Genomic DNA, 25,543 nt, shown 5'->3' with positions numbered 1-25,543 from the left:
CTCCAATAACTTTATTGCTTTATAGGAGCCACAGTCCAGAGGGTCACCTTTCCCCTTGTACAGAGGGACGAGGGTACTCAGTTCCCAATCCACTGGAATGCGGCCTTCTTTCACCACCAGATTACAGATCTCTGTCATTCTCTTCACACCCCAACTTCTCGCTGCCTTCAACATATCTCCCACAACTCCCGTCGGCCCTCCTGCTTTTCTACTCTTCATTGCTCTTATAGCTTCCTCAACTTCCTTCTCAGTTATCTTCTCTGCTGGTCCTAAAACTGGGTTACTCTCGATGTTTCTATCCCATTCATTTTCTACATTCAACAGCCTTTCCATATATCTCTTCCATCTTCCTTTAATTCCATCTGAATCCACAACAATTTGTCCCACTTCATCCTTCAAGCAAATCACCCCCGTCACATCAAATCTCTCTCTCGCTATCTGCTTTGCAATCCTGAATACCGCTCTCTTACCCTCCTCCGAATCCAAGCATTCTCCAAACATTTTCCTATGGGCCTCCTGCGCCTTTGCAACCTCTATCTTTGCAGCCTTCTTGGCTTCCTTATAACTTTCATGTGCTGCCTCTTCTTCCACCGTATCCTTTGCCTTTTGCCATTCCTTGAATTTCTTCCTCTTCTCTTCAATCATCTTTCCAACTTCATCATCCCACCACCATGTTTCCTAGTGCCTCGGTGGTCCTTTTGTCCATCCACATACCTCACCAACGGCTCCCAATAGACTATCTTTCATTGACATCCAACCACTTTCAAGCTCAACCACATCATCTTCAACCATACTCAGCCTCTCTCTTAATGCTTCCTTCACTGTCGCCTCTTTCAACCTCCACACCTTCATCCTCGGTTGGTACTTCACCCGCCGAATTCTCCGTGCACCTTTCACCCTTATATCGCAGACAACCAGGTGGTGCTGCGAAACAGTCTCCTCCCCTGGGATCACCTTTGTGTCCCGGAGGTTTCCCCTATCTCGCTGACGCACCATCAGGTAGTCAATGGTTGTCGTCAACCCAACTGACGTGTATGTAATAAGCTTATTATTCGCTTTCTGGAATTGAGTATTACAGAGCAACAAATCAGCTCCATCAGCAAACTCCAAGATCCTTTCACCTTCTCCATTTCTCACACCATATCCATAACCCCCATGGACTCCCTCAAAACCGTCTGTACTCCTTCCCACATGTCCATTCAAGTCTCCTCCAACCACAACAACTTCCTCATCTTTCACATTTTCCATCGCACACCAGAACATGTTCTTCTCTTCATCGCTTCGACCGACCTGCGGGGCATATCCCGAGATGACGTTCACCAAGAGATTTCCGATCACAATTCTCACCATCATCAACCTTTCACTCACTCTAGTCACACTTATTACACTGTCTACAAACTCCTCAGAAAACATTACACCAACACCATGCACGCCTTCCGGGCACCCTTGCCACATAAACTTGTACTTTTGCCCCTGCCTGCCCTTCACCATTCTCACACCACTTCCCTTCCACCGTGTCTCCTGCACACAACATATGTCCAATCTTCTTCTGACCAATGTTTCAACCACTTCTCCAGATCTCCCTGTCATTGTCCCTGCATTCCATGTACCAAACCTCAGAAACCGATCTCCACGTGGGGCATCAGACGATTGGTCATCATAAATGGAAAAATTTCCTCCCTTGCTTCGATCGGGTTCCCCACCTTGAGTTTTAACGAGAGGGGGTGAGGACCCCCACGGGGTACTTCGGGCTGTACCCTGCCCATCAGTTGTACTCATCATGGTTTCCTTTTGAGGCAATGTTTTCATGGCCGGATGCCCTTCCTGACGCCAACCCTTTTAGTCGCCTTTTACGACACGCAGGGATACGGTGTACCTATTCTGACCGGGGTACACACCGGGTACCAACTCGAAATCAATTACCACTATCACATTACCATCCAGTCTAAATATCTCACTAACTCTAAATCAATTACCACTATCACATTACCAGCCAGTCTAAATATCTCACTAACTCTAAATCTATTACCACGATCACATTACCAGCCACTCAATCTATGATCACCATCACATTACCAGCCAGTCGAAATATCTCACAAACTCTAAATCTATTACCACTATCACATTACCAGCCAGTCTAAATATCTTACCAACTCTAAATCTATTACCACTATCAGATTACCAGCCAGTCTAAATATCTCTCAAACTCTAAATCTATTACCACTATCACATTACCAGCCAGTCTAAATATCTCACTAACTCTAAATCTATAACCACCATCACATTACCAGCCACTCAATCTATTATCACCATCACATTACCAGCCAGTCTAAATACTTCACCAACTCTAAATCTATTACCACTATCACTATCACATTACCAGCCACTCTAAATATCTCACAAACTCTAAATCTATAACCACTATCACATTACCAGCCAGTCAAAATATCTTACCAACTCTAAATCTATTACCACTATCAGATTACCAGCCAGTCTAAATACTTCACCAACTCTAAATCTATTACCACTATCACATTACCAGCCGCTCTAAATATCTCACAAACTCTAAATCTATAACCACTATCACATTATCAGCCAGTCCAAATATTTCACCAACTCTGTATCTTTTCCCAGCCAGTCCTTCCAAGAGTGCTTTCAATATCCTTCGAGCGTTTTAAAAGAGCGGACACACTCTTGTGAACATTTTAAATCGGTAATTTTCACGATGGGGTAAAATAAGTTAATTGCGTCGTATGGTCAGGTCAGGTCAGGTATGGGAGCATGTGCCAGAACAGCGCGTCACTGCGTCCACTTTCCGCCGGTACTCCAGGGGCCTCCGTCTGGCCATCCCCCAGGCAGATGCCAGGCCCATCCCCATCTCCTTGAGATGATGGTCAACCTGCTGCAACCATGAGGCACGTGGTCGGCCCACTGGCCTCCTCCACTCATGAGACTCCCTCGCTGAGAGAATCTGGTGAGCAGGATCAGCGTCAGGAAAACAAGCCACATGTCCATACAGCCGCAACTGACGCTCACGGACTATGCAGGTGACAAATCTCATCCGAGTCTCTCTCAGCAACCGCTCGTTGGACACAAAATCCGACCAGCGATAGCCAAGGATTCTCCGAAGAGACCTGGTACCAAAGGAATTAAGTCTCCGTCTCAGATCCTTGGTCAGAGTCCAAGTCTCGCACCCATAGAGCAAGACTGGAAGTACCAAGGACCTGAAGACTCGGACTTTCGTCCTCCCGCACAGGTACCGGCAGCACCACACCCCATGATCCAGTGAATCCATGACTCCCCAGGCCCGACCCAGACGTCTATTGACCTCTGACTCGCAGCCAGCAGAGACATGAATATCACTGCCAAGGTAAGTGAATCTCTCCACGACCTCAACATCCTCACCACAAACAGACACAGACAGGACAGCAGCATCCAAGATGTCACCGAAAGCCTGGATCTTCGTTTTGACCCAAGAAACCCGTAATCCCAACGGCTCCGACTCCTCATTCAGCACCTCGAGGGCCCCCAAGAGGATGTCTAAAGTCTCCGCAAAGATGACTGCATCATCTGCAAAATCAAGGTCCGAGATCTTGACATTGCCAAACGATGCACCGCAACTTGATCTCTCCGACATCCTCCCAAAAATCCAGTCCATACAAGTGCTGAAAAGTGTGGGGGCAAGTACACATCCCTGACGAACTCCAGTAACAACTGGAAATAAGTCAGAGATGGTACCACCACACTTCACAGCACTCTCAGTACCAGAGTAGAGTTCAGACATCAGATCGATCAGTTTTGGTGGCACCCCACGAAGACCAAGAATCCTCCAGAGGACATCCCGATTCACTGAATCGAACGCTTTACAGAGATCAACATAGGCTGCAAGCAGCCCCTGCCGAAACTCTCGTCTGCGTTCGGTGAGGACACGAAGTGCAAGGATACGGTCAATCGTTGACCTCTTTGGTGTAAAGCCTGACTGCTCTGGATGCTGGTGCTCAAGCAGATGGTGGCGAACCTTATCAAGAATTATCCGAGCAAAGACCTTGCCCGGCACTGAGAGCAGCGTCACCCCTCGGTAGTTGTTGCAGTCTTGGCGATCACCCTTCCCTTTCCAGAGAGGGACAACAAGGCCCCTCTTCCAGTCAGTTTGGATGATGCCTGTGTTCCAGGCAGAGCACAAAACTGCATGCAACGACACGAGTGCAGCATTTCCACCAGCCTTGAGAAGTTCAGCATCGATGTCACAGATCCCTGGAGCTTTGCCCCGTTTCAACTGGTTCACCGCAGCCCGTGTTTCCACAAGCGAAGGTGGACCACAGTTGATTTGAGGGTCAGCAACAGGGATTGTAACACCCTTGACGTCCAACGAGACAGCTGGGGGATCAGCCTGGTACAACCGCTCAAAGTAACCGGCCCAGCGGGCCTACACTTCGGACTCCTCTGTCAAGAGCCTACCACTCTCTGCTCGAATTGCAGCTGGGTCCTGCTGGGTGTCCATATCCAAACACCCTCCTCACCAGAAAACCTGGTGGGGGAGACTGTTTAGTCGCCGACAACCCGACCATGGAACAGGTTAGTACAGGTTTACATGGTACCTGTAGCAGGTCACAGATCGAACCTGACCTGACAGACGTCATATGGTCGTATGGTCACCAGAATGAAGTGGAGAAAATGAAAATAAAATAAAGAGGATGGTGTATATGAAAAGAGGGGACACAGGGACAATCACAGTGAGGAATGTCAAATTACCTTTTTATCAAGAGAAAGGAAGATGGAGGATTCTGGCAGCACATTCAGTTCCGAGGATCCGACTGCTCGTGCTTCACCGAGTAAATGTTTGTTTTCCAACAAAAAGTTGCAAACACTGTACCGTCACAAAGAGAAGTGAGCTGTGAAAAAAAAACTGTGGACTCCAAAATACAATGCTTCTGCATGTGTTTACCAAGTAAAAAAAACACGCATGCAATCAGGAAAACATCAAGAAGATTGTTGTTTGCAGCGGTAGCAAACATGAATTCGGTAGTGAAACATGGGAATGTTGGGCCAAACGGCCTTGTGTCATTTCCTTATTTAAGACCTGCAGGAGTGTGCGACCCTCCCGCCACAACCGTAGCCCCGTGAAGTGCAGTCCTGTTGTATATCAATTTCCATTCTGCATATGGAATATAAATAGTCGGACACCACATTTGCGGGTCATAAAGTGTGACCTGCTTCGGCATTCGTGCTTCGCGTAATATTATATATTTTAAATAAATAAAAATTTACACTTCAGGACTGGTCTCCTATATCCACGTGGGAAATTGGAAATCATCCAACATTGCAGCATTACATTGGGAAAAAAAAAAAGAAAAAAAAAAAAAGGGTAACACCCCTGGGCGCTCACCTGGTAGCGGTTGGATAAGATAAGGGAACCACTGGTAGGTAAAAAAAAATGTAATGGAGAAGAAAGTAAATACCGATGGATTTTTTTTTCCTTAATGGCGTGAACAAACTTTGGTACACCATGGGTGATGAAGGTTGCCATGTTGATTCAAAGTTGTGTGTGTGGTTACGGAGAAAAAATAAACAAATACATATTTTGGGGGGCAACCCCCTTATCGACCCCGATTTTTTTCAATGTCGTGAACAAACTTTAGTACATTACAGGTGATGAAGGTTATGGTCATGTTTCATCATGTGTAGTTTCTGAGAAGAAAGCAAATAATATTTTGGGGGGTAACCACACCTCCACCCCCCACACCCCCCCCACATCCGTACAACCCCTAAACCACGATTGTGGCTCTCAACGGAATCCTTTCATCTCCTCTCCTTGTCAAGGCCCGAATGCTCCAAGGTAGTGTTCTGGGTCCAGTCCTATTCTTGATCTTCACAAACTATCTGACTATCTGGAAAAATCTTCTTAAGCTATTTGCTGACTCCAGCTTCTGCCGTGACATCGCTCATCCTTCAGACAGGCAAGCTGCAGCCTCTTCGATCTCTTCAGAGCTTGAAAAAATAAATTCATCACAAGCTGGTCAAACACCTGGAATACGTCTTTCAATCCTGACAAATCTCACACTCTCACTATCACTATATCTCCCTCTAAAAGGACTGCATGGCAACCCCTCACCCCATCAACCACCCTCCACCTATTTTCTTAATAATTCGCTTGAGGAAGTTCAGTCATTCAAACTTCTGGGTCTCACGACCAGCCACGATCTTTCATGCTCTTCCACGAGCCTTGACTCTGTTTAAAAATAAAAGTACGAACCGGTGAAACTAGACTAATTTATGCATGAGACATTCAGTGAACAATTGGCAGCATCTACACACGAGTTGGCAGAGGACCGGTTGCAATAACTCAATTAAATAAGAGACCACATACAGCTTTGGAGTCATCAGAAGGAACCTGGATAAGATTTGGATTCTCATCTATCCTTAAACCCATCCAGGCACAGCCAAATAAAAAAAAAACAATTTGTAAAAGTTCACATATCCGTACCAAAATAGAAATATACACCCGAACAAGAAGGTATATACAGAATTGTGCAACTACATGGAAAACAGCAACCACTTTAGATGACGAACGCATGTCGTGACACACCATCTCCACAGTCTGTTACTATGTACCAAATATGAAACGTGAAAGTTGAAAACTTTGGGAGTTAGAGTGCGGACAGGAATGGACGGACGGGCAGACGGACGGACGGACAGACAGACAGACAGACAGACAGAGAGACAGACAGACAGACAGACAGAGAGACAGACGGTCGGACGACCGGTATCACATAATACACCCCGATATATATATATATATATATATATATATATATATATATATATATATATATATATATATATATATATATATATATATATATATTGTGACGTCCACGGGACTTGAACAGTCCCGCCAACGTAGAATGAGCCGAAACGATGGAGGAGGTTTATTTATTTATAACCCAAACATGGCGGTTCTAATCGCTCTACCGCAAACGGGACGAGGAAGGTGGCACGAGTCGCTTTTCACTGAGTTGATGATGTTTATTTGTTTTTATTATTAACCAGAAATAACCAGACTCGGCAATAAAAGGGATCCGGGGCGATTTGACGGGATGGTGTGGGATCGGGCGTGGGGAAAACACAGACAATTCCAATGAATATACAGATCTCAAACCCTCTAAGGCGCCAAGCAAACACACACACACACACACACACACACACACACACACACACACACACACACACACACACACACACACACACACACACACACACACATACACACACACACACACACACACACACACACACACACACACACACACACACACACACACACACACACACACACAACGTAGCTACTTCTGGTGGTCAGGCTGGACCGTGGTGTGGACGCAACTGTCCCTGGATCAGCGTCGGACGAGCTGGCCTTGCTCTCGTCAGGGGGGGGGGGGGCAGGAGAAACCGTGGTGCTGTCGACCTCCTGGTCCTGGCCCAAGTCCGCTCACAGCCACCAGGGAACCAGTTCTGGCGCCAAATTGCGAGCAGGAGAGGGAGGCAGGTCCACCCGCCGTTCGACCCCGTACTCCGAGTCAGCAGAACCCCAGAGCCAACCAAGGTGAGGCACGAGGCTCAGCAAGGCTCCAAGACACGATCGAATCAGCACAACAAGTACGCTTCCTGCGCAACAGCCTCCACACCAAAAAAACACGATCTTTTTGTCCCGATCTTCTTCCTCTTCCTTTTCGACCCCGAACAGAACCTTTTTATGCTCCCGTCCTCGTCACTTCCAATCGAGCCGTTTATTGGCCCTCCGCCGTCGCCTTCCGCCAATCGTGATCACGGGGCGGAGCCATCCACAGCACTGTCCTGTGACGTCACGGCCAGCCTCCAGGGACTACTAAAAGGGGTTTACGCAGACACACTTACCCTATCCCGTGTCCCTATCTAATTACGTGACAATTATCATTTCCCCCTTGAAGAAATGAACATTTACGAGACAACTTATCACCACTGAATTGCTACTTATTACATCGAGATCCTGGTAAACTCGAACAGCATGGCATACCTAATTAAACATCCTAATTACACTTTGAATGCATACCCCCCCCCCAAACGTAACACTGCCCCCTCCTCTGGTACCGCAGCTCCTGCAAGGTATATCACAGGCGCTACCGTACCAGCCTTAACACTTACTGACTCACACCTAATTAACCTAACGAAATAAAGTAGGAGGGGCAATGGGCAGCGAATCGCAGCTAACTTACCTATCCTGCTTAATGTACTACCCCCTTATGGCCTTATCCTCGCCTAAACAATCATTCGATTTTTTTTTTTTTTATTTTTTATTTTATCACATGATAGCACTGAGCGAAGTTGCACTCCATCTTCTGGATCATCGCTCTTGCCCAGCACTCTTCCAGTGATCTGGGGAGGGGAAACAAAAGGTTCCACAAAAACACAACACTTATACTTTACATTCCTACTCTAAGCCTTAACGACTATTCACAGGATATTGACACTTGACCGCCTCCCCCAGTGGATGCTAATAGACCCAGCGTTACCTGGGGAGCCAATTTTCAAATTTGCTTGCCCCAAAATTATGCGGACATCATGCCCTTGCTGCACATGTCAAGTTGTGCGGGATTGAGTGGGACTCATACATCTTCACAACACTCACACCATGGTCATCATCACATTTCTAGGTCATGGTCCTCATTTTAATCATGCAGGCTGAATCCAGTCGTGGCCGTGGGGTGGGTTACCACAAGATGATGGGGGCATCTCAGGTGCAACCATGCCCACAGGTAAGCTTTAGTCCAACCCGGAAGTTTCTCCGCCCCGCTCCCTTTGATTCCCTCCCCCCTGGTAGCCATCAGCTCTAATCCCGTACAACACTCTGGAAGGGGTCTCACTGGCTCCTCTGGCCTTCCTGGGTCGCCAAGGTCCTACCCGCCTTGGTCGCCCAACCAGACCCTCTCCCAGTTGCCTCCAGACACTGTCACCATTAACCACCAGGTGGTGAATCTCCTTGAAGGGGGTCGCAATTCACGCTCACCGTGAGCTTCAGCAATCCCTGTGGACAAGCACATCATCCCCACCCACAAAACCCACATGACTCCCCCACCCCATCGGCCTTACATGTGACACCTGCATTTCTAACACTTCGCCGACCATGACCTTCCCTGTTACCACACCATGTCCAATAAAAAAATCAATGTGTGCACCATACATTTCACTTCTTAACTTGAAACAACTCACACAGCACTTCTCACCCGATCCATGCACCAGCCATTGGACAGCCACTTGTGACCGCTTTGTTACCAATTACCCACTGTCCCGATTGTCACTCTAAAACCCAGCAGAACTTACAAACCCATGCCAATTTTCCCACAATTCATTTTTTCCACCAAAGGAGGGCACTTCGCCACAATCTCAGCAGCAGAGCATGGCCGTATATGCTCAGCCCAATCTAGTCTCCCCGGCCCCCGACAGTGATCTCCGGACCCGACCTATGAAAGGGCATCTCGGATAGACCTGGCGGTTCAGCAGGAGGATTCACCCTCTCAGAGTCTAAAAGTCTATTGGAGGGTCCCTCCATCGCCGGGTACCGGCAATATCGTTGCATGTGTCCTCTTCGCCCGCACCGGAAACAACTCCCCATAAAAGGCCCCCGTGAGTATCGGTGAAATGTCTCTTCCGGTTCCGGACCCCCTCGGCCATAATCGAATTGCTCTATTGGCTGGGCTGGACCCCGCCGCTTTGGCGCACGAACTACCGGATTACCCTTTATCAAACTTGACAGTTTCTGGCAAATTTCCTGAAACATTTGGGTAATGCCAATTTCTCCCAGCCCCCCTCCCTGATCCTGGATCTCCGCCTGTCGGATCGTCACCGATGGCCTCTCTGGAACCCGACCCGGCCGACTCCACGAGGCCAGCCTGGCCGCGCACTCGGCCGCTCGGTGAACGGTGGGTTGATCCTGTAACTCCACTAGCGCTCGGACCTCAGGGTCAGGAAGAGCAGCTAAAAATTTCTCTAGTGCCAGTCTGTCCCATGCCTCCACTGTAAGGTCCCGATACGCGATCCTGACTGATTGGTAAATGTCCTGCGCCAGCTCCTGCACTGTCTCACACGGCTTTAATCTGCGGTGCTGGAGCTGGGCCCGCACCAGATCACAGTTTGCCGCGAACCCAAACCGACGGCTCAACGCCTCGCAAATGTGGGAGCTGGTCAGCATCCCCTCCGCGATCACGTTTAACACATCTGCGGCTGGTCCCCGCAACGTTGCCACCAAATTCCCTGTACGTTACTGCTCATTCCACCCGTTTAGTCGGGAAATGCACTCAAATTGCGTCAGAAAAGCTTCAACGCTCCCTGACCCGTCGAAATTTACCAGGGGGATCACTTTTACGGTGGCCCGCTTCTCAGTTTCTCCCTTGTCCGAATCCAGCCCAGGGATCAAACACCCTTGTGGCTGCGTATCCAATTTAGGAGCCCACTGTGGCCAAAAATGTTTTGTGGTGAGGGTCTCATGGGTCAATTTTGCCTCCTGTTCCAAACGTTGAATGGACCGATTCACCTCTTCCCGCAGGATCTTCTGGGCCCGCACAACCTCCTCCAAGGCTCCGTCGCGAGTTTGTAGCTGCTCCTCAACCAACCCGGACACTCTACTTACAAAAGACGGCTCTACCAGGCCTTTATCCAAGACTTCATTTTGGCTCATAATTTTATCTTGTTCGTCCAAACGAGCCTCCAATCCTTTTACCTCCTCCGCCAAATTCATCCCTTGCTTCCTCAGCTCTCCTCACTCTTCAACCTGCAGCTGCATACGAGCATCCACACAGGCACGATGACGTTCCAGGCTTTCATCCACTTTATCAACCCGAATGTTCGTTGCATCAATTTTATCTACCAATTTTTTTCGTATATTTTCCGCCTCCAATGTAATTTCTACCTTTGTTTCCTCCAATCTATCCTCGAATTTACTTTGTATTTCTCCCAATTTAACATCCACACACTCCTGCATCTCGGTTTTCATTTTCTCCATCTTTTCCCCCAATTCATCCCTCATTAAATCAATCCGTGCACCCAACTGTTCCCCCATTACCCCCTCAATCGATCCGCCATCTCTGCCCCCTGTGCCGTCATTTTTGCCCTCTGTGTCACGAAATGATTTTCCATTTGTGCCGTCATTTCTGCCCTCTGTGTCACGAATTGATTTTCCATTTGTGCCGTCATTTCTGCCCTCTGTGTCACGAATTGATTTTCCATTTGTGCCGTCATTTCTGCCCCCTGTGCCGTCATGTCTGCTCTCTGTGTCACGAATTGATTTTCCATTTGTGCCGTCATTTCTGCCATTTGTGCCCCCTGTGCCGTCATTTTTGCTCCCTGTGCTGTAATTGCACTCATTAAACGTTCCAACATTGTCCAGATCGTCATCGTGACGGTTTCCGGCGCTGCCGGCTCCGTTACGGGCGATGAAGCACGGTCCACGCTCGGAATGGGGGAGGTTCCAACCCTACCCCCGTCTCTCCCTTCTTCCCCCGACTCGCTGCCAGACACGTGGCCTTCCTCCTCAAACATCTGCACATCCGCCATGGTGCAGAAGTCCCGTTTGCCGCCAATTAATTTTAATTTGAAAAATTCCGCCAAAATTTTCCCGCGCTCGCGCGCTTTTTTGCAGTAATTTTATATTCCAATTCGTGACGAGATTCTAATCTTGGTATATTCTCCCGATACCAAATATAATTTAGAGGGGTTCGAACATCCCACTCCTGACACCAATGTGACGTCCACGGGACTTGAACAGTCCCGCCAACGTAGAATGAGCCGAAACGATGGAGGCAGTTTATTTATTTATAACCCAAACATGGCGGTTCTAATCGCTCTACCGCAAACGGGACGAGGAAGGTGGCACGAGTCACTTTTCACCAAGTTGATGATGTTTATTTGTTTTTATTATTATCCAGAAATAACCAGACTCGGCAAGAAAAGGGATCCGGGGCGATTCGACGGGATGGTGTGGGATCGGGCGTGGTGAAAACACAGACAATTCCAATGAATATTCAGATCTCAAACCCTCTAAGGCGCCAAGTACACACACACACACACACACACACACACACACACACACACACACACACACACACACACACACACACACACACACACACACACACACACACACACACACACACACACACACACACACACACACAAAACGTAGTTACTTCTGGTGGTCAAGCTGGACCGTGGCGTGGACGCAACTGTCCCTGGATCAGCGTCGGACGAGCTGGCCTTGCTCTCGTCAGGGGGGGGCAGGAGAAACCGTGGTGCTGTCGACCTCCTGGTCCTGGCCCAAGTCCGCTCACAGCTGCCAGGGAACCAGTTCTGGCGCCAAATTGCGAGCAGGAGAGGGAGGCAGGTCCGCCCGCCGTTCGACCACGTACTCCGAGTCAGCAGAACCCCAGAGCCAACCAAGGTGAGGCACGAGGCTCAGCAAGGCTCCAAGACACGATGAAGAATACGATCGAATCAGCACAACAACAAGTACGCTTCCCGCGCAACAGCCTCCACACCAAAAAAACACGATCTTTTTGTCCCGATCTTCTTCCTCTTCCTTTTCGACCCCGAACAGAACCTTTTTATCCTCCCATCCTCGTCACTTCCAATCGAGCCGTTTTATTGGCCCACCGCCGTCGCCTTCCGCCAATCGTGATCACGGGGCGGAGCCATCCGCAGCCCTGTCCTGTGACGTCACGGCCAGCCTCCAGGGACTACTAAAAGGGGTTTACGCAGACACACTTATCCTATCCCGTGTCCCTATCCAATTACGTGACAATTATCATTTCCCCCTTGAAGAAATGAACATTTACTAGACAACTTATCACCACTGAATTGCTACTTATTACATCGAGATCCTGGTAAACTCGAACAGCATGGCATACCTAATTAAACATCCTAATTACCCTTTGAATGCATACCCCCCCCCCTCAAACGTAACAATATATATGTATATATATATACATATACATATATATATATATATATATATATATATATATATATATATATATATATATATATATATATATATATATATATATATATATTGGGCAAATAAAAATTAAGAGAAAAGAAAAATGAAAGAGAAATAAAAATCAGACGACTGGACCTGTCGCTGATCCGGCCCCTAGCCTAATGTTGTAACCCAAATTAGGTAGCATTCTGACCGGTGGGTCTGGAGAAGAAGATTTTTGGAGAAGAAGATTTTTGAAGGAGAAGATTTTTGAAGACATTGACTAAGTCGGCCATTTTGACCTACTTGAAGTCATGTGACCAGAACGAGCTTTACAATTCCTGTTACCAGTTACGACAGGAATGTTGCTGCCAAATTTCGGCCGGATCGGCCCAGCGGCTTGGTCGGAGAAGTCGAAAAAGGAGACGGACAGATGGTAAGCGATAATAGCTCATCTGGAATGTAAATTCTAGATCAGCTAAAAATAGAAAAAAAGGAAAGAATGAAATAAAGAGTAAAAGACACCAAATCAACTACAGGCAAAGGTTAAGCTTTCACAAGTACTAACCTGTAGGAATCGTGCAGATGATGGGTTTTGATTAGATTTTCTAGAAAAGCTTTCTCAACATTCGGAAAGAATTCCATCTGCAGAACAAAACAAGAGAACGTTCAGACCAGAGTTATATAAACACAAAACTAATTTCTGGCAGGAACACAATGAAATGATATTATTTCCTTGAGCTCAAATCATCATTGCAAAATGGGATGAGGCAGAAAGCAAAAATGCCAACTTTTGGCAGTGGTGAATGACACAGAGGTGCGGGGGTGCGGGAGTGGGGGGGGGGATCACAACTGCTCAAAATAAATTTAAAACACAAACGATAAAGGAGTTTCAGAATAAGCCAAAAAACATACACGAGATGACATGGTAAATTATTCAGAGAAACAGAAAAAAAAAACATTCCAGTCAAGCCATAGGCTAAAATGAAAGCAGCTCAATTGAACGGGCAAGGCAAAGAGACATCACGGAACAGGATAATCTTGCACATCGAAAAATAACAGAGGGTAACGAAAGAAAAAGAGCATGCAGCCAAAATAAAAGGGGAGAAATCATATTCGACAACATGCACTCACCACTTCTTGGAGGATGATTTCAATGTACTCAGTTTCTTCATTCAACCACATGACAGACAATCCTTCAGGATCGCTCCCAACCGTCGGCAGCTCAAGTCCTCCTGTGGAGTCCCGCACAGTCCCTGCCTTCGGCCTTGCCATGGGTTGGAGCTCAGCCACCGCCGCACGTTCAGACTTTGCAGCGGGGTCGGGCCCAGCAACCGCCGCAGGCTCAGGCTTTGGAGTGGGGCCACGCCCAGCCACCGCCACACGCTCAGGCTTTGCAGCAGGGCCGCGCCCAGCCACTGCCGCAGGCTCAGGCACTGCAGCGAGGCCGCGCCCAGCCACCACCGCAGGGTGACGCTTTGTAGCGGGGTCAGGCCCAGCCACGGCCGCAGGCTCAGGCTTTGCAGCGTGGCCTCGCCCAGCCACCGCCGCAGGCTCAGGCTTTGCAGCGGGCCCACGCCCAGCCACCGCCGCAGACTCAGGCTTTGCAGCAGGGCTGCGCCCAGCCACCGCCGCAGGCTCAGGCTTTGCAGCAGGGCCACACCCGGCCATTGCCATAGGCTCAGGCTTTGCAGCTGTACCATGCCTAGCCACCGCTGCAGGCTCAGGCTTTGTCACGGGGATGTGCCGAGCCACCGCTGCCAGCTCAGGCTTTGCCACAGGGTGAACCCCAACCACCGCTGTTGGCTCAGGCTTTGCCACTGAGCCTCGCACAGCCACGGCTGGCTTCGGCCTTGTCGTGGTGCCACACCCAGCCTCTGCCATTAGTTGAACTGCAGCAGTACGTTTAGCTGCCGTCGGCTCCAGTCGTTTCATGGAGCCAGACCCAGCCACACCTCCCACCACCTGTCGGCCTGTGGCATTATGCCCAACCACACGCCCTTCCGACAGTTTTGCTGGACCGCGCCAAGTTGTCACCAGTTCTAACTGTCCCACAGTGCTGCACCCAGCTGCCACTGATTCCAGCTGGGCTGTGGAGCCATGTACTCCTGATGTTTTCTGCCTTGCTGTATTTCCCTGCATTTTAGTCTGAACCTGCTTGGTAAGGATGGCCTGCTTTTTCTTCCACGTACACTTTTCTGCTTGTCCCTGCCCTGTCATGCAGCTCTGCCGCTTGGCAACGTCCGGCTTCAAGACTTCTTCTAAAACCACCAATGGTGGCTGTTTGCTTTTCAAGTGAGACACCTGGAAAACATAATCTTCTTAATTATTAAAGGGGGGAGGGGGTAGAAATGCATTTTTCAAGAATGTAATAATAAACTGAAGTCCTGCTTTGTACAAACAAGGGAAAGACCTTAGCATTGTTTGGCGTCCGAAGCAGATCAGCATTCACGTGATGTCTCTGAGAATGAGATATGTTGTTGAACGACGCTCCCAGTTCATCCCACGTTAAATCTACAAGAGGCTGCACATGGCAATTAAGATAAATGGCATGGCAATAAATATAAAACTCATTATACCAAAACAATTCTTCTCCAAATCTTTTTTGGTAAATAGGGTGCACTGCAGTGAAATTGCCATAAAAAAAAATGACCTTTCAGAACTATACAGATATTCATCCCCCCCCCTCCACCACCACCAGCAAATTAATGGAATCAATCATTGCAGCACAAGTCAAAACACATCTCGAACATCTCCAATCTTGTTTGGCATCACACCGAGATAACTCCGTTTCAAAAATAGTGATTCCGCTACGTCAACAGTGGAGAGATACCCTCGAGTTCAAATATTGAGAAAAATAATAATAAATAAAAAATGTCAAAAGATGTGACGGCAATCCATAATAAAATTACCCCCATGTGGGGGTGACGGTCATCTCTATAATGTTTTTTACGATCATAATCGATGAACCGTTGCCAGATATCTCCTAAAATGACAGACTAGAGAGGTTTTGAAAATGGCGACTTTCACAACTTTCGTGACCTCGTGTCCGGGAAAAAATGTCGTTGGGTATCACTCATCGACCTCTACCCACATACCAAATTTCATCAAGATCGGAAATAAAAAGGTTTTTGTACCGGGAGGTGTTTTTGACCATCTTCCAGGTTACGTGGCGGCCAAACGGGACGGAAATTCAAAAATCTGTCCAGTTAGATACAAGATAATATTTTTTACTATCATAATCAATAAACAGTTGCCGAATATCTTGTAAAATGGCAGACTAGATAGGTTTTGAAAATGGCGATTTTTATAACTTACGTGACCTCGTGACCTTGAACCCGGACAAAAGTTATATCGTTGTGCAACACTCATCGACCTCTACCCACATTCTAAGTTTCATCAAGATCGGAAAGAAAAATTGTTGACTGACAGATGGACGTACGGACGGACGGACATTTGGTCCGGCTTTATTAGGTCATCTCGGTAGAGATGACCTAAAAAGGGAAGGACCATCTCCCATGCATTCGATACAGTCTCACACCCTGTCTGATCATGAAACTGTCAAGCTCAGGGTATGCATGGTTATCACATTTCCTCCCCAAATGTTGACAAAACTTGGTGAACAAGTTGGTTAGGTGACAATGAGAAGCCGATTAGATTTTGGTTCAGGTCCGGATCCAGATCCGGTCTATCAGTGAGGTACAAAACGTAAACTGTTCAGCCTGGTGGAGGGTATGTGCTCCATCGAGTGCCATTCCAGCATTTTGACAAGTGATGCTCCTCAAGTGGACTTTTCATGAATTATACATCAACATCGCAACAAATTGTTCAAGGCAAAAGGAATTTGTATTTCAGGCAAGGAATAATAAATAAATGTTTCCTACAACGACATGAACAATCTCTGGAAGGCAGTTACACAAACGGGAGAAAAGAGGGGGAAAAGAATCGAGGTGTGCAGCAAGCCGAGAATAACCAAGACATGGTTACTAGAAGAAAGCACAGATCTTGAAGCTGGACCAGAGGAAATGGAGGTTGAAAATAAATATATAAATTAAATAAAAGGTGAGGCCACTGACCAACCCGAGAAATGCGAGAAACCAGTCTTGTCTCTCGGCTTCATTGCGCAAGCTTCAAATAATTCTGAGAGGTGTTAATCTCACAGTCGCCATGAGAAATTGATATGATGCTGGGATAGTCGGCCAGATGGGAGAGCAGTACTCCTTTGAGAAAACAAAGGCCTTGTCAGCAGTAAAAAAAATTGAAATGAAATTATTTTGTTAAAGTACAGGGTGGTGACAATCTCCCATGCATTCGATGCATGGGAGATGCAGGACGTCTTGTTGCCCCTTGCAAAAAAGGTGACATTGCCTTTTATCATATTAGCCGACAACACTAAAGGGTTCTACAAGTTATACCACATACATGAACACTACTTTTAATTTATTACACATTTTACAGCATATGACACAAGCCTTAGGTGTCCAGTGGATCCATTTGTGTGCCATCATTGTCATTGCAGAGAAATCATTTTGCACCATGTTCTGTGGGACATTTTCCGGACCATTTGTGTGGTGATACGATTAAAAGCAAGTGTCTCTGCTCGTTTCAGGTCATTAGTGGTTTTGTAACGCTGCTGTTCAACAATCCCTTTTATGAAGCCCCAAATGTGAAACGATATGCAATGCCTGGTGGTCCCGAGTTCAAATCCCAATCAGCTGTTTTTTTTTGTATACCTTGTCGAGGCTCGTATGAGAGCTAACACACAACTCACAGCAAGGGGGCATGAGACAAGAGGGGCGGGAGTGGAAGGGACAAAACAGTGGGGAACAGACACATTATGTGAACTGTGGAAGGGAGAGGGATGGGGATGGGACGGGGAACATGGCGAAGAGAAGATGGACATTACAGGGACTTTCAGGAAGGAAAGCAGGGGAATTGAAGGAAGTGGGCTTGGGTGGATTATCGGGGGTAGAAAAGATCGAGGATTTGGATGGGGGAAGATAAGAGGTGGTGGTGAACAGCTGTTTTGAAAGCCTGGAGGGAAGAATGGGAAAGAATAGAGTGAGGAAGTTTATTCCAAAGGCGGGAAAAAAGAGGAATGAAAGAGTGAAGATGAGCAGCGATTCGTGATTTTGGTAGTTTTACCAGAAGGGGGTTGTTGGCGGACCTTGAGCGCCCTGTTGAAATGTGGTGGGGACAAATCGCAGAGAGAGCAGGGGGGGCAAGGCTGGAGAGGAGTCGGTAGAAGACAGAAAGACCACCGACCAACCTGCGGTGATCGAGTGGGAGGCCCAAAGACTCAGCTTCATTGCGGGAGATGCCGATGATCTTAAATGCCCTGGTTTCGACAGCGTGAAGCCGAGAAAGGTGGGAGGCAGGAGCACCAGCCCAGAGGGGAGAGCAGTACTCCATCAGGCTACGGACAAAAGCTTTGTAAGTAGTCAGGAGCTCAAGAGGGTCGAGGAAGGACTTTGCACGATGGAGGATTCCCAGTCGGCGACTGGCATTTGAGGCGAGGTTGGAAATGTGACTTTCCCAGGAAAGGTCATGGCAGATAGTAAGACCCAGAAGCTTGAAAGAAAAGACTTCTTCCAGAGGATTGTTGAGAAAGTGGATGGGGGGGTTTTGTAAACGGTCCTTTCGAAGAGACATAGTGAGAGTGAGATTTGTCCGGATTGAAAGACATGTTCCACGTGTTGGACCAGTTTGTGATTTTATCCAGATCTGCAGTGAGCGAAGAAGCTGCTGCTTGCCGGTCTGAGGGATGACGGATGGTACGGCAGAGGGTGGAGTCGTCGGCAAAGAGAAATAGAGGATTTTCCAGAGAGTCGGAGAGATCATTGATGAAAACCAGAAAAAGAACAGGGCCCAGAACGCTGCCTTGAGGAACTCCAGCCTGCACTGGAAGAGGGGATGAAAGAACTCCATTTAGGGCCACACGTTGACTGCGACAGGAGAGTTAACTGTTGTTGAATTAATACCAGGTGGGGTTGACTCTGCCTGTCATCCTTCCGAGGTTGGCAAAATAAGTGCCAGCATGCTGGGATACTGTGTCGAAGTGGTGACCCGTCCAGGATTGTGTCCAATAGCCAAGGAGACTGCTTAGGCAGCACCAACGCTCTGCACAAAGTATGGTCTCAATCTCCTCCTAATACGATATTTCCACCTTTCAGATCTGGCAACACTGCACGAAGACTGCCGGCCCACACACAGCAGCACGATTTGCCGTGTCGTCATTGAAGAGCGACATAGCACTGTACAAAACCTCCGACGCACTTCAATGCTGACAGCTCTTGAAATGGCAAACCATGAGTGGCTGTGTGCGCGTGCATACAAGCTTCGCAACGTGAACGATCTCAACGTGAGACTGGGCAGTGCAGGGAAATTGGCGACGGAAAAAAGCCAAAGCACGTGGCTTGAACGATGTGACTTCGATGAAAAGATGCAATTCAAAGCCTGGTTACCTATTGATAGACGACGCAACTTCGAATCAACATAAATGGATGGATGGAACTTAAAACATGGTATCTCTTTATATGCAATCAATGTTGGAGGATGCATGAAATGTGGAAAGATTTTGTGGGATTTGACCCCCGGTTCGTTTACGCCCCCAGGGAGTGGGGACTTGGGATAATAACATGAGTCAAATCAGAAGAAAAAAAAACATATTTCAACTCAAAATTTGATTTAGGGTCATTCCTAATGGACCTTTTTGGCATCTTTCAACTTTGCTTGAGGTGGGAGGCGTGGGGATTTGCGATGGCGTGCCATCGACTCCGCTCTCGTTCACATAGTGATTCTTTTTATTTTATGACGAGGATGTTATTGAATGTAAAGGTACAAAATATGCCTTTTTGGACTCATTATAAGGTGTATATAATGCAAACAAATTTTGATTCGGGACACATTAAATATTATTTGCATTAATTTTAAAATTTTGTTTCCAACAATGTCGTTTCCCACGACATCACACTTTTTATGGACATGACGACGACGACGTTGGAGAACTTGCTGTATATTGAAAAATGAATATGCTGTACAACAACGGGGAATCATTTTACTCATTTTGGAGTTTGCGATAAAACTCACTTCAGAAAGGGATATCAGGACAGGCTTCACGCAGCATGGATCAGCGAGTTACGCAACCATGCAAGACAAGCCGTTTCAACACAACACTGGCAGTGACTGTTGTCATTGCCCATGCCGAGAGCGGCAAGTGTGCCAACTACCTTCCCATCTTATAACTGCTGTGCAGGCATTTCAAACTGCATGACAGGGTCAGTGGGAAAGCTTTTATAACAATCGTGTTGCACAGAACCGAACAGACGTTTCACATCTCAGTCATCACAGTAACATTATACAGGGTGGTGCAGAGCAGACTGACACATTTGGATGTGCGATAATTTTTTCAACAGCAAGAGGGGGATGAAATGAAACACACGAGGTTTATATTCAAAGCTTGCAATTTTATTATTTATGGTAGATAACATCAGGAAGGTGTTCTCCACCAGTTGCAGTGCGTCTAGCAGTGTATGCTGTGGCTCTATCTTGTTGGAGGTAGAGGTTGTTGGGATCAACACCAAGTGCTTCCAACCGCGGAAGCAAGAAGTTTTGCAGCATGGCTACCTACCGCTCAGATTTAACTGTAATGGCTTCCACATTATCATTTTCAAAGAAAAATGGTCCCACAACCCTAAAAGTTCCCACCCCACCCCACCCCTCGGACAGGAGAGCGGTCTGAGATGTGTCAGTCGGCTCTGCAGCACCCTGTACACACAAAGGTCATGTTATGGTTCATCGTGTATCTCGTCGTTTACTCGGAAATCGGATCAATTCCACCTCCACCCCCCCCTTCCCTTTCTATGATGGAAATGTTATGCTGTTCAAAAAATAAAAATAAATTACGACAGGTGGCAGCTTTTGTTCAGCCAGTGAATGTGCAATCATTTTTAATGGAGGAATCGATACAACCAATGAGGTTTCCCCCCATCTTGCACAACAAATCATACCATTGAGATTAGCACAGCCAATCCCTGCTATAACCTCGAACCAAGCTTAAAACATTGGCAAACTAGAGGGGGAGCACTCGGTGGAGTGCAAAACCTCCGCCGCCAATACTGCTCGGTCACTCAAGTGAACCTGATATCCTATTCATTCAATTTGACATCAACAGTGGTCACAGAGTTGTAGTTTGCAACTTTCCCTTTTACATACTCAATTCATTCGTCATAACTCGATTCCTTGAGACAGAAATTGATTTTACGTGCGTATAATCGACCTGAAGTTCCAAAATCAGCCGCAAGTATAGTTTTGGCATGTTTTTTGTTGGAAATCACTTATAACATGAAGAAATGCAAAAAAAATAAAATCGAAATTTTGTTGAAAAAAAAAAAAGTTGCAAATTTTTTTTGTTTTTTTTCTCGAACAATTTATTCATTTTTTTTTGGTTGGAAATCACTTAAAACATGCAGAAATGCAAAAACAAAAATTATTTCAAAATGCCCGCCATATTGGACTTTGGACCAAGTCCAAAATCTAATGGCATGATCCTTGGACCATACCTAATCCCCCCACCAAGTTTCGGCGAAATCCAGAGGAGTTTTTTCCGTAATACTGTTCACAAACAAACAAACACACAGACAGGGGTGAAAACAGTAACCTCCGTACATCTTCGATGGCGGAGGTTAACTAGAACGGCATTTGGTCGAGCGCATACCTCCGCCAGGCAGAACACTTTAAGTTTTCTATGCGAATGATAGGCCGGATCTGCATCCAGACTTTTTTTTGGATATGTCGAGGCTCATATAAGAGCTAACACACAGAACATACAACAAGGGGAGCAGGAGACAAGAGGGGTGGGACAGGGAAGCACAAAACAGTGAGGAACAGAGACATGAGGAGATCTGTGGAAGGGAGAGGGATGGGGTGGGGTAAATAGGGTAAACAAGATGGACACGACAGGGACTTTCAGGAAGGAAAGCAGGGAATTTGAAGGAGGTGGGTTTTGGGTGGATTAACAGGGGTAGAAAACATCAAGGTTATGGATGGGGGAAGATAAGATGGTGGTGATAAGATGATGGTTTTGAAGACCTGGAGGGAAGAGAGGGATTGAAGAGAGTGTGGGAGTTTGTTCCAAAGATGGGAAAAGACAAGAAGAATGAAAGAGTGAAGGTGAGCAGTGATTCTTGATTTTGGAAGTTTCAGCAGAAGGGGGGTTTTGGCGGACCTTGAGCACCATGCGGAAATATGGGGGGGGGGGTGGTTCGGGCAACACCGGAGAGAAGGAGGAAGAAGAAACCTTGACCAAAATCTAATCAACTTGTTCTTGTCACCTAACCAACTCATCCTCCGAGTTGAGTCAAAATTCGTCCATAACGTTTTGAAATATTCTACGTATCATTTTTGGCTCCGTCTCTCAATGGTGAAGAATCACCTAAATATTTTTTTAAGTTCTCATATCCATATCCGGATCCGGATCCTCAAATCAAATCAATTTGTCGCTATCACTCACCCACAACCTGTCCACCAAAATTCACCCCCAAATCTGCCCACAACATTGTGAGGGCCTTTTCACAGACACACAAACAAACAAACAGAGGTGAAAACACAGCCTCCGTCCACCTTCGGTGGCAAAGGTAATCACACGTTGGAGCTGCCAGGTGAAAAGGATTAAAATCATCTGTGCAAAGCAATTGTAGTGTAAAAACAAATAAAAAGGGACAGTACCGGAAAACTAGAGCCATCGCAACTGCCATCACCATTAGACGAATCATCGGAAAGGATGAGCACTTCAGGGGTACGTGCCTGGGTCCACTCTACGAGCAAACAAGACCATCACGATGTTAAACAAAACTTGAATGGGGAAGTCGTGCCAATAGAGTACAGCATTACAGAAACAAGCAAGACATTTTCATCAACGGAAGCAAGCAGTTTGAAAGGAGTTCAAAGTTTTGCTCCTTCCCCAGCAGATGACATGACTGCACCCAATCTCTCACGAGGGGGGCAGCAATGACATCACAATACTGGCCTAGTATGGGAACCAACATCGAAACCTTTGTTAGTTTAACACTGCTTTTGTTATCAGAGAAAGTACTGTTACGGCTCTGGAAATTCACAATACACCATAAAGGGTCCTCAGGTGAGATATATCGGTAAGTTCATGTGTAGTTAGCCCAAACCCGCTGTTTTAAGGGAATATGTGCGATTCATTCGGGCTGCGACGCTTTAGTTAGCCGTTTTTCTATTGCTGTCGTTATTTTGGTGCAAGAACAACAACGAACATCGCCACAACCAACATCTCAACGATCACGCCATTCACTACACGACGCCAACAATCACGCCACCTTCCACAACTACGCCACCACCATCTTCGCCACTCGCCATTCAACAAGCACCGTGCGGTCACGATCTCCATGGGACGGATGAAAGGAGCGGAGAGGCAGCAGCAACAAGGGTGCGAAGGGGCATCTCCCGCCCAAAACTCCCGCTTGAATGTCTCCCGCCAGATTTTCCCTCCTGCTTTTCCCGTGCTTTGGCATGGGGGAGGTGCGATTTGAACCAGAGGTCAAAGGTGAAAAAGGTGGGGTCCTGATTTTGGGGGAATAATTCCCTGGCCCCGAGCCAAAACTGACTTTCCTCGTCCCCCGCACGGCACGGGGAGGGGGGGGGGAACGAGAGAGCACACCCCTTTTTGGGAAGCTTCCAGAAGGGAGGTGGAGCTAGAAACAGGGTGGGGCGAAGGGCGGAGCCCCACCCTACAAAAGGCGTGGGCGTGGAGAGTCGCTGGTCGGTCGATTGTCGAGAGTTGTGGGTGTGAAGATCGACGATAACTTCGTTCCCTTGTCCCTGTTCCCTTGTCCCTGAAGGGGAATTGTCGAGAGTTGTGGTGATTATTCCTGGTCGGAGGTTCTGTTCGTTCGTTCATGTCGGGCGGACGACACATGCAAGCGCGAGGCACGAGCCCAGTGGACCACGCCCGAGGGACTCGGAGTTACGGTCACCAAGGACTCGACACGCTCAGGGAAGTCGCGACTTCCATTTCTTTTGGGTTCTGTGTAAACGTGTGTGTGTGTGGCGCCAGTCTGGTGAAGTAGAACTGTTACAAGTGTTACCGTGTGAATTGCATTATTCGGTTGTAGATCTGCGTGTGCCTCTTCGCTTGCTTTTATTGTGTTTTCTTGCTTGACTGTAATATACGTGCCTTCCATGCCACCGTGTGGCACGGAATAAATGTGCTGGTCCCATTGTTCCCGTTTTGCTTTGTCTTTTCCTCTTATTGAATCTCCATCTTGCATCACGTAAGGGATTGGTAGTGGGTTTTAAAACGCCCGGTAAATAATCTGAACCGTCAAGGTCGACGATAACTCCGCTCGGTTATCCCTGTAGTACGGAACGAGCCACTTAAGCGGTTGGTGTCTGGAGTCGACCTGTAGCGTGGTACAACTCCTCGGTACGCTATCCGCACGGGTACTTAGGTAAATCGACCATTCGGCGATTGGACCCTATTTCGCGCGGGTAGAATGCGGACTGAGTTGTGGTGAGGTTAAACCCCCACCCGTGACGAGCTCCCGGCGTTGTTCCGAGAGGGTCACGACTGAATTGCACATTCGGTGGGCGAAGCGGGCGCTATTGGTTACACGCGGTCGTTCGCACGCCGGCGGGGCGCGAATTCGCAACAGTATTTTGGATTTCATATTGATAACGATGAACCTCACATATACTGTGAGACCCGACTATTTGCAGATTCGCCAATCGCAGACCCTGTGTATTCGAGGGTCGTAAAGTGTGACCTGCTTCGACATTTGTGCTTTACGTATTCGCAGTTTATTTTTTTTTAACACTTCAGGACTGGTCTCCTATATCAACTTGGGAAAGTGGAAATCAGCAAACATCACAGCATTACATAAAAAGGTGCAAAAATGGATCCCCTTAACTGCAGCCCAATTAGCTTTCTGTACTTCCAATAATCAGCAAGGTCGTGGAATCCATTGTTGTAGTTGACATCAAATCATTCCTTTTCTGCAACAGTCTCATCTCAGATCATCAATTCAGATTCAGACCTGCTCACTCGACCAGGGACATGCTGCTTCTACTCTCCCAACAATGGTGGAGTCCCTCAATATCACACATGAGATCAGGGCCGTCTCTCTGGACACATCTCGAGCTTTTGATACAGTCTGGCATCTTGCCTTGCTCTCCAAACTGTCTGACTGGAATCCAAAGGAAACTCCACTCTTGGACTTCTTACTTCATCCGCTCGCGTAGTCAACGTGTGGGTCTCAATGGAACCCTTTAATCTCCTGTACCTGTCAAGGATGGAGTACCACAAGGCAGTGTTCTAGACCCCATGTTATTCCTAGTCTTCATCAATAATCTCACTGACTCTCTGGAAATTCCTCTTGATCTCTTTGCTGATGACAACCCCTCTCTGATTCTCCGCCCTGCTGTTGTTGTCTCCTGTTTCTCCTGCTGTTGCCTTTGTTATGTTGTGGCCTGATTTGTTCTGTGGAATCGCTCTTCCACAAGCTTCAACGTTGT

At 47.3% G+C, this 25,543-nt stretch overlaps 1 protein-coding gene and 1 long non-coding RNA gene across 10 annotated transcripts in view; one reads left to right on the top strand and one right to left on the bottom strand.

Moving 5' to 3' along the window:
• Positions 1 to 24,803, top strand: part of LOC147022419 (uncharacterized) — a 58,760-nt gene extending 33,957 nt beyond the window's left edge. The window contains exon 3 of the long non-coding RNA XR_015061239.1: positions 23,872 to 24,803. This is a non-coding gene — a long non-coding RNA (uncharacterized LOC147022419). The remainder of the gene's footprint in view (positions 1 to 23,871) is intronic.
• RNF216 (ring finger protein 216) overlaps positions 1 to 25,543 on the bottom strand; it is a 101,247-nt gene that overhangs the window by 61,074 nt on the left and 14,630 nt on the right. For 6 of the 9 annotated variants that reach the window (XM_085893282.1, XM_085893281.1, XM_085893279.1 and 3 more), the window contains 5 exons: positions 22,733 to 22,821; positions 15,420 to 15,530; positions 14,141 to 15,310; positions 13,575 to 13,651; positions 4,753 to 4,867 (listed from right to left, as the gene is read on the bottom strand). In XM_085893282.1, coding sequence (XP_085749408.1) covers positions 4,753 to 4,867; positions 13,575 to 13,651; positions 14,141 to 15,310; positions 15,420 to 15,530; positions 22,733 to 22,821 — 1,562 coding nt within the window. The remainder of the gene's footprint in view (positions 1 to 4,752; positions 4,868 to 13,574; positions 13,652 to 14,140; positions 15,311 to 15,419; positions 15,531 to 22,732; positions 22,822 to 25,543) is intronic. The other 3 variants (XM_085893283.1, XM_085893285.1, XM_085893284.1) reach the window with 1 other exon arrangement.

The sequence above is a fragment of the Eptatretus burgeri genome, chromosome 8 (assembly GCF_056783735.1).
Source record: "Eptatretus burgeri isolate ZD-2024b chromosome 8, Ebu_testis_v1, whole genome shotgun sequence".
In the NCBI taxonomy this organism is placed as follows: Eukaryota; Metazoa; Chordata; class Myxini; order Myxiniformes; family Myxinidae; genus Eptatretus; species Eptatretus burgeri.
This window is presented reverse-complemented; position numbering and strand designations above follow the sequence as displayed.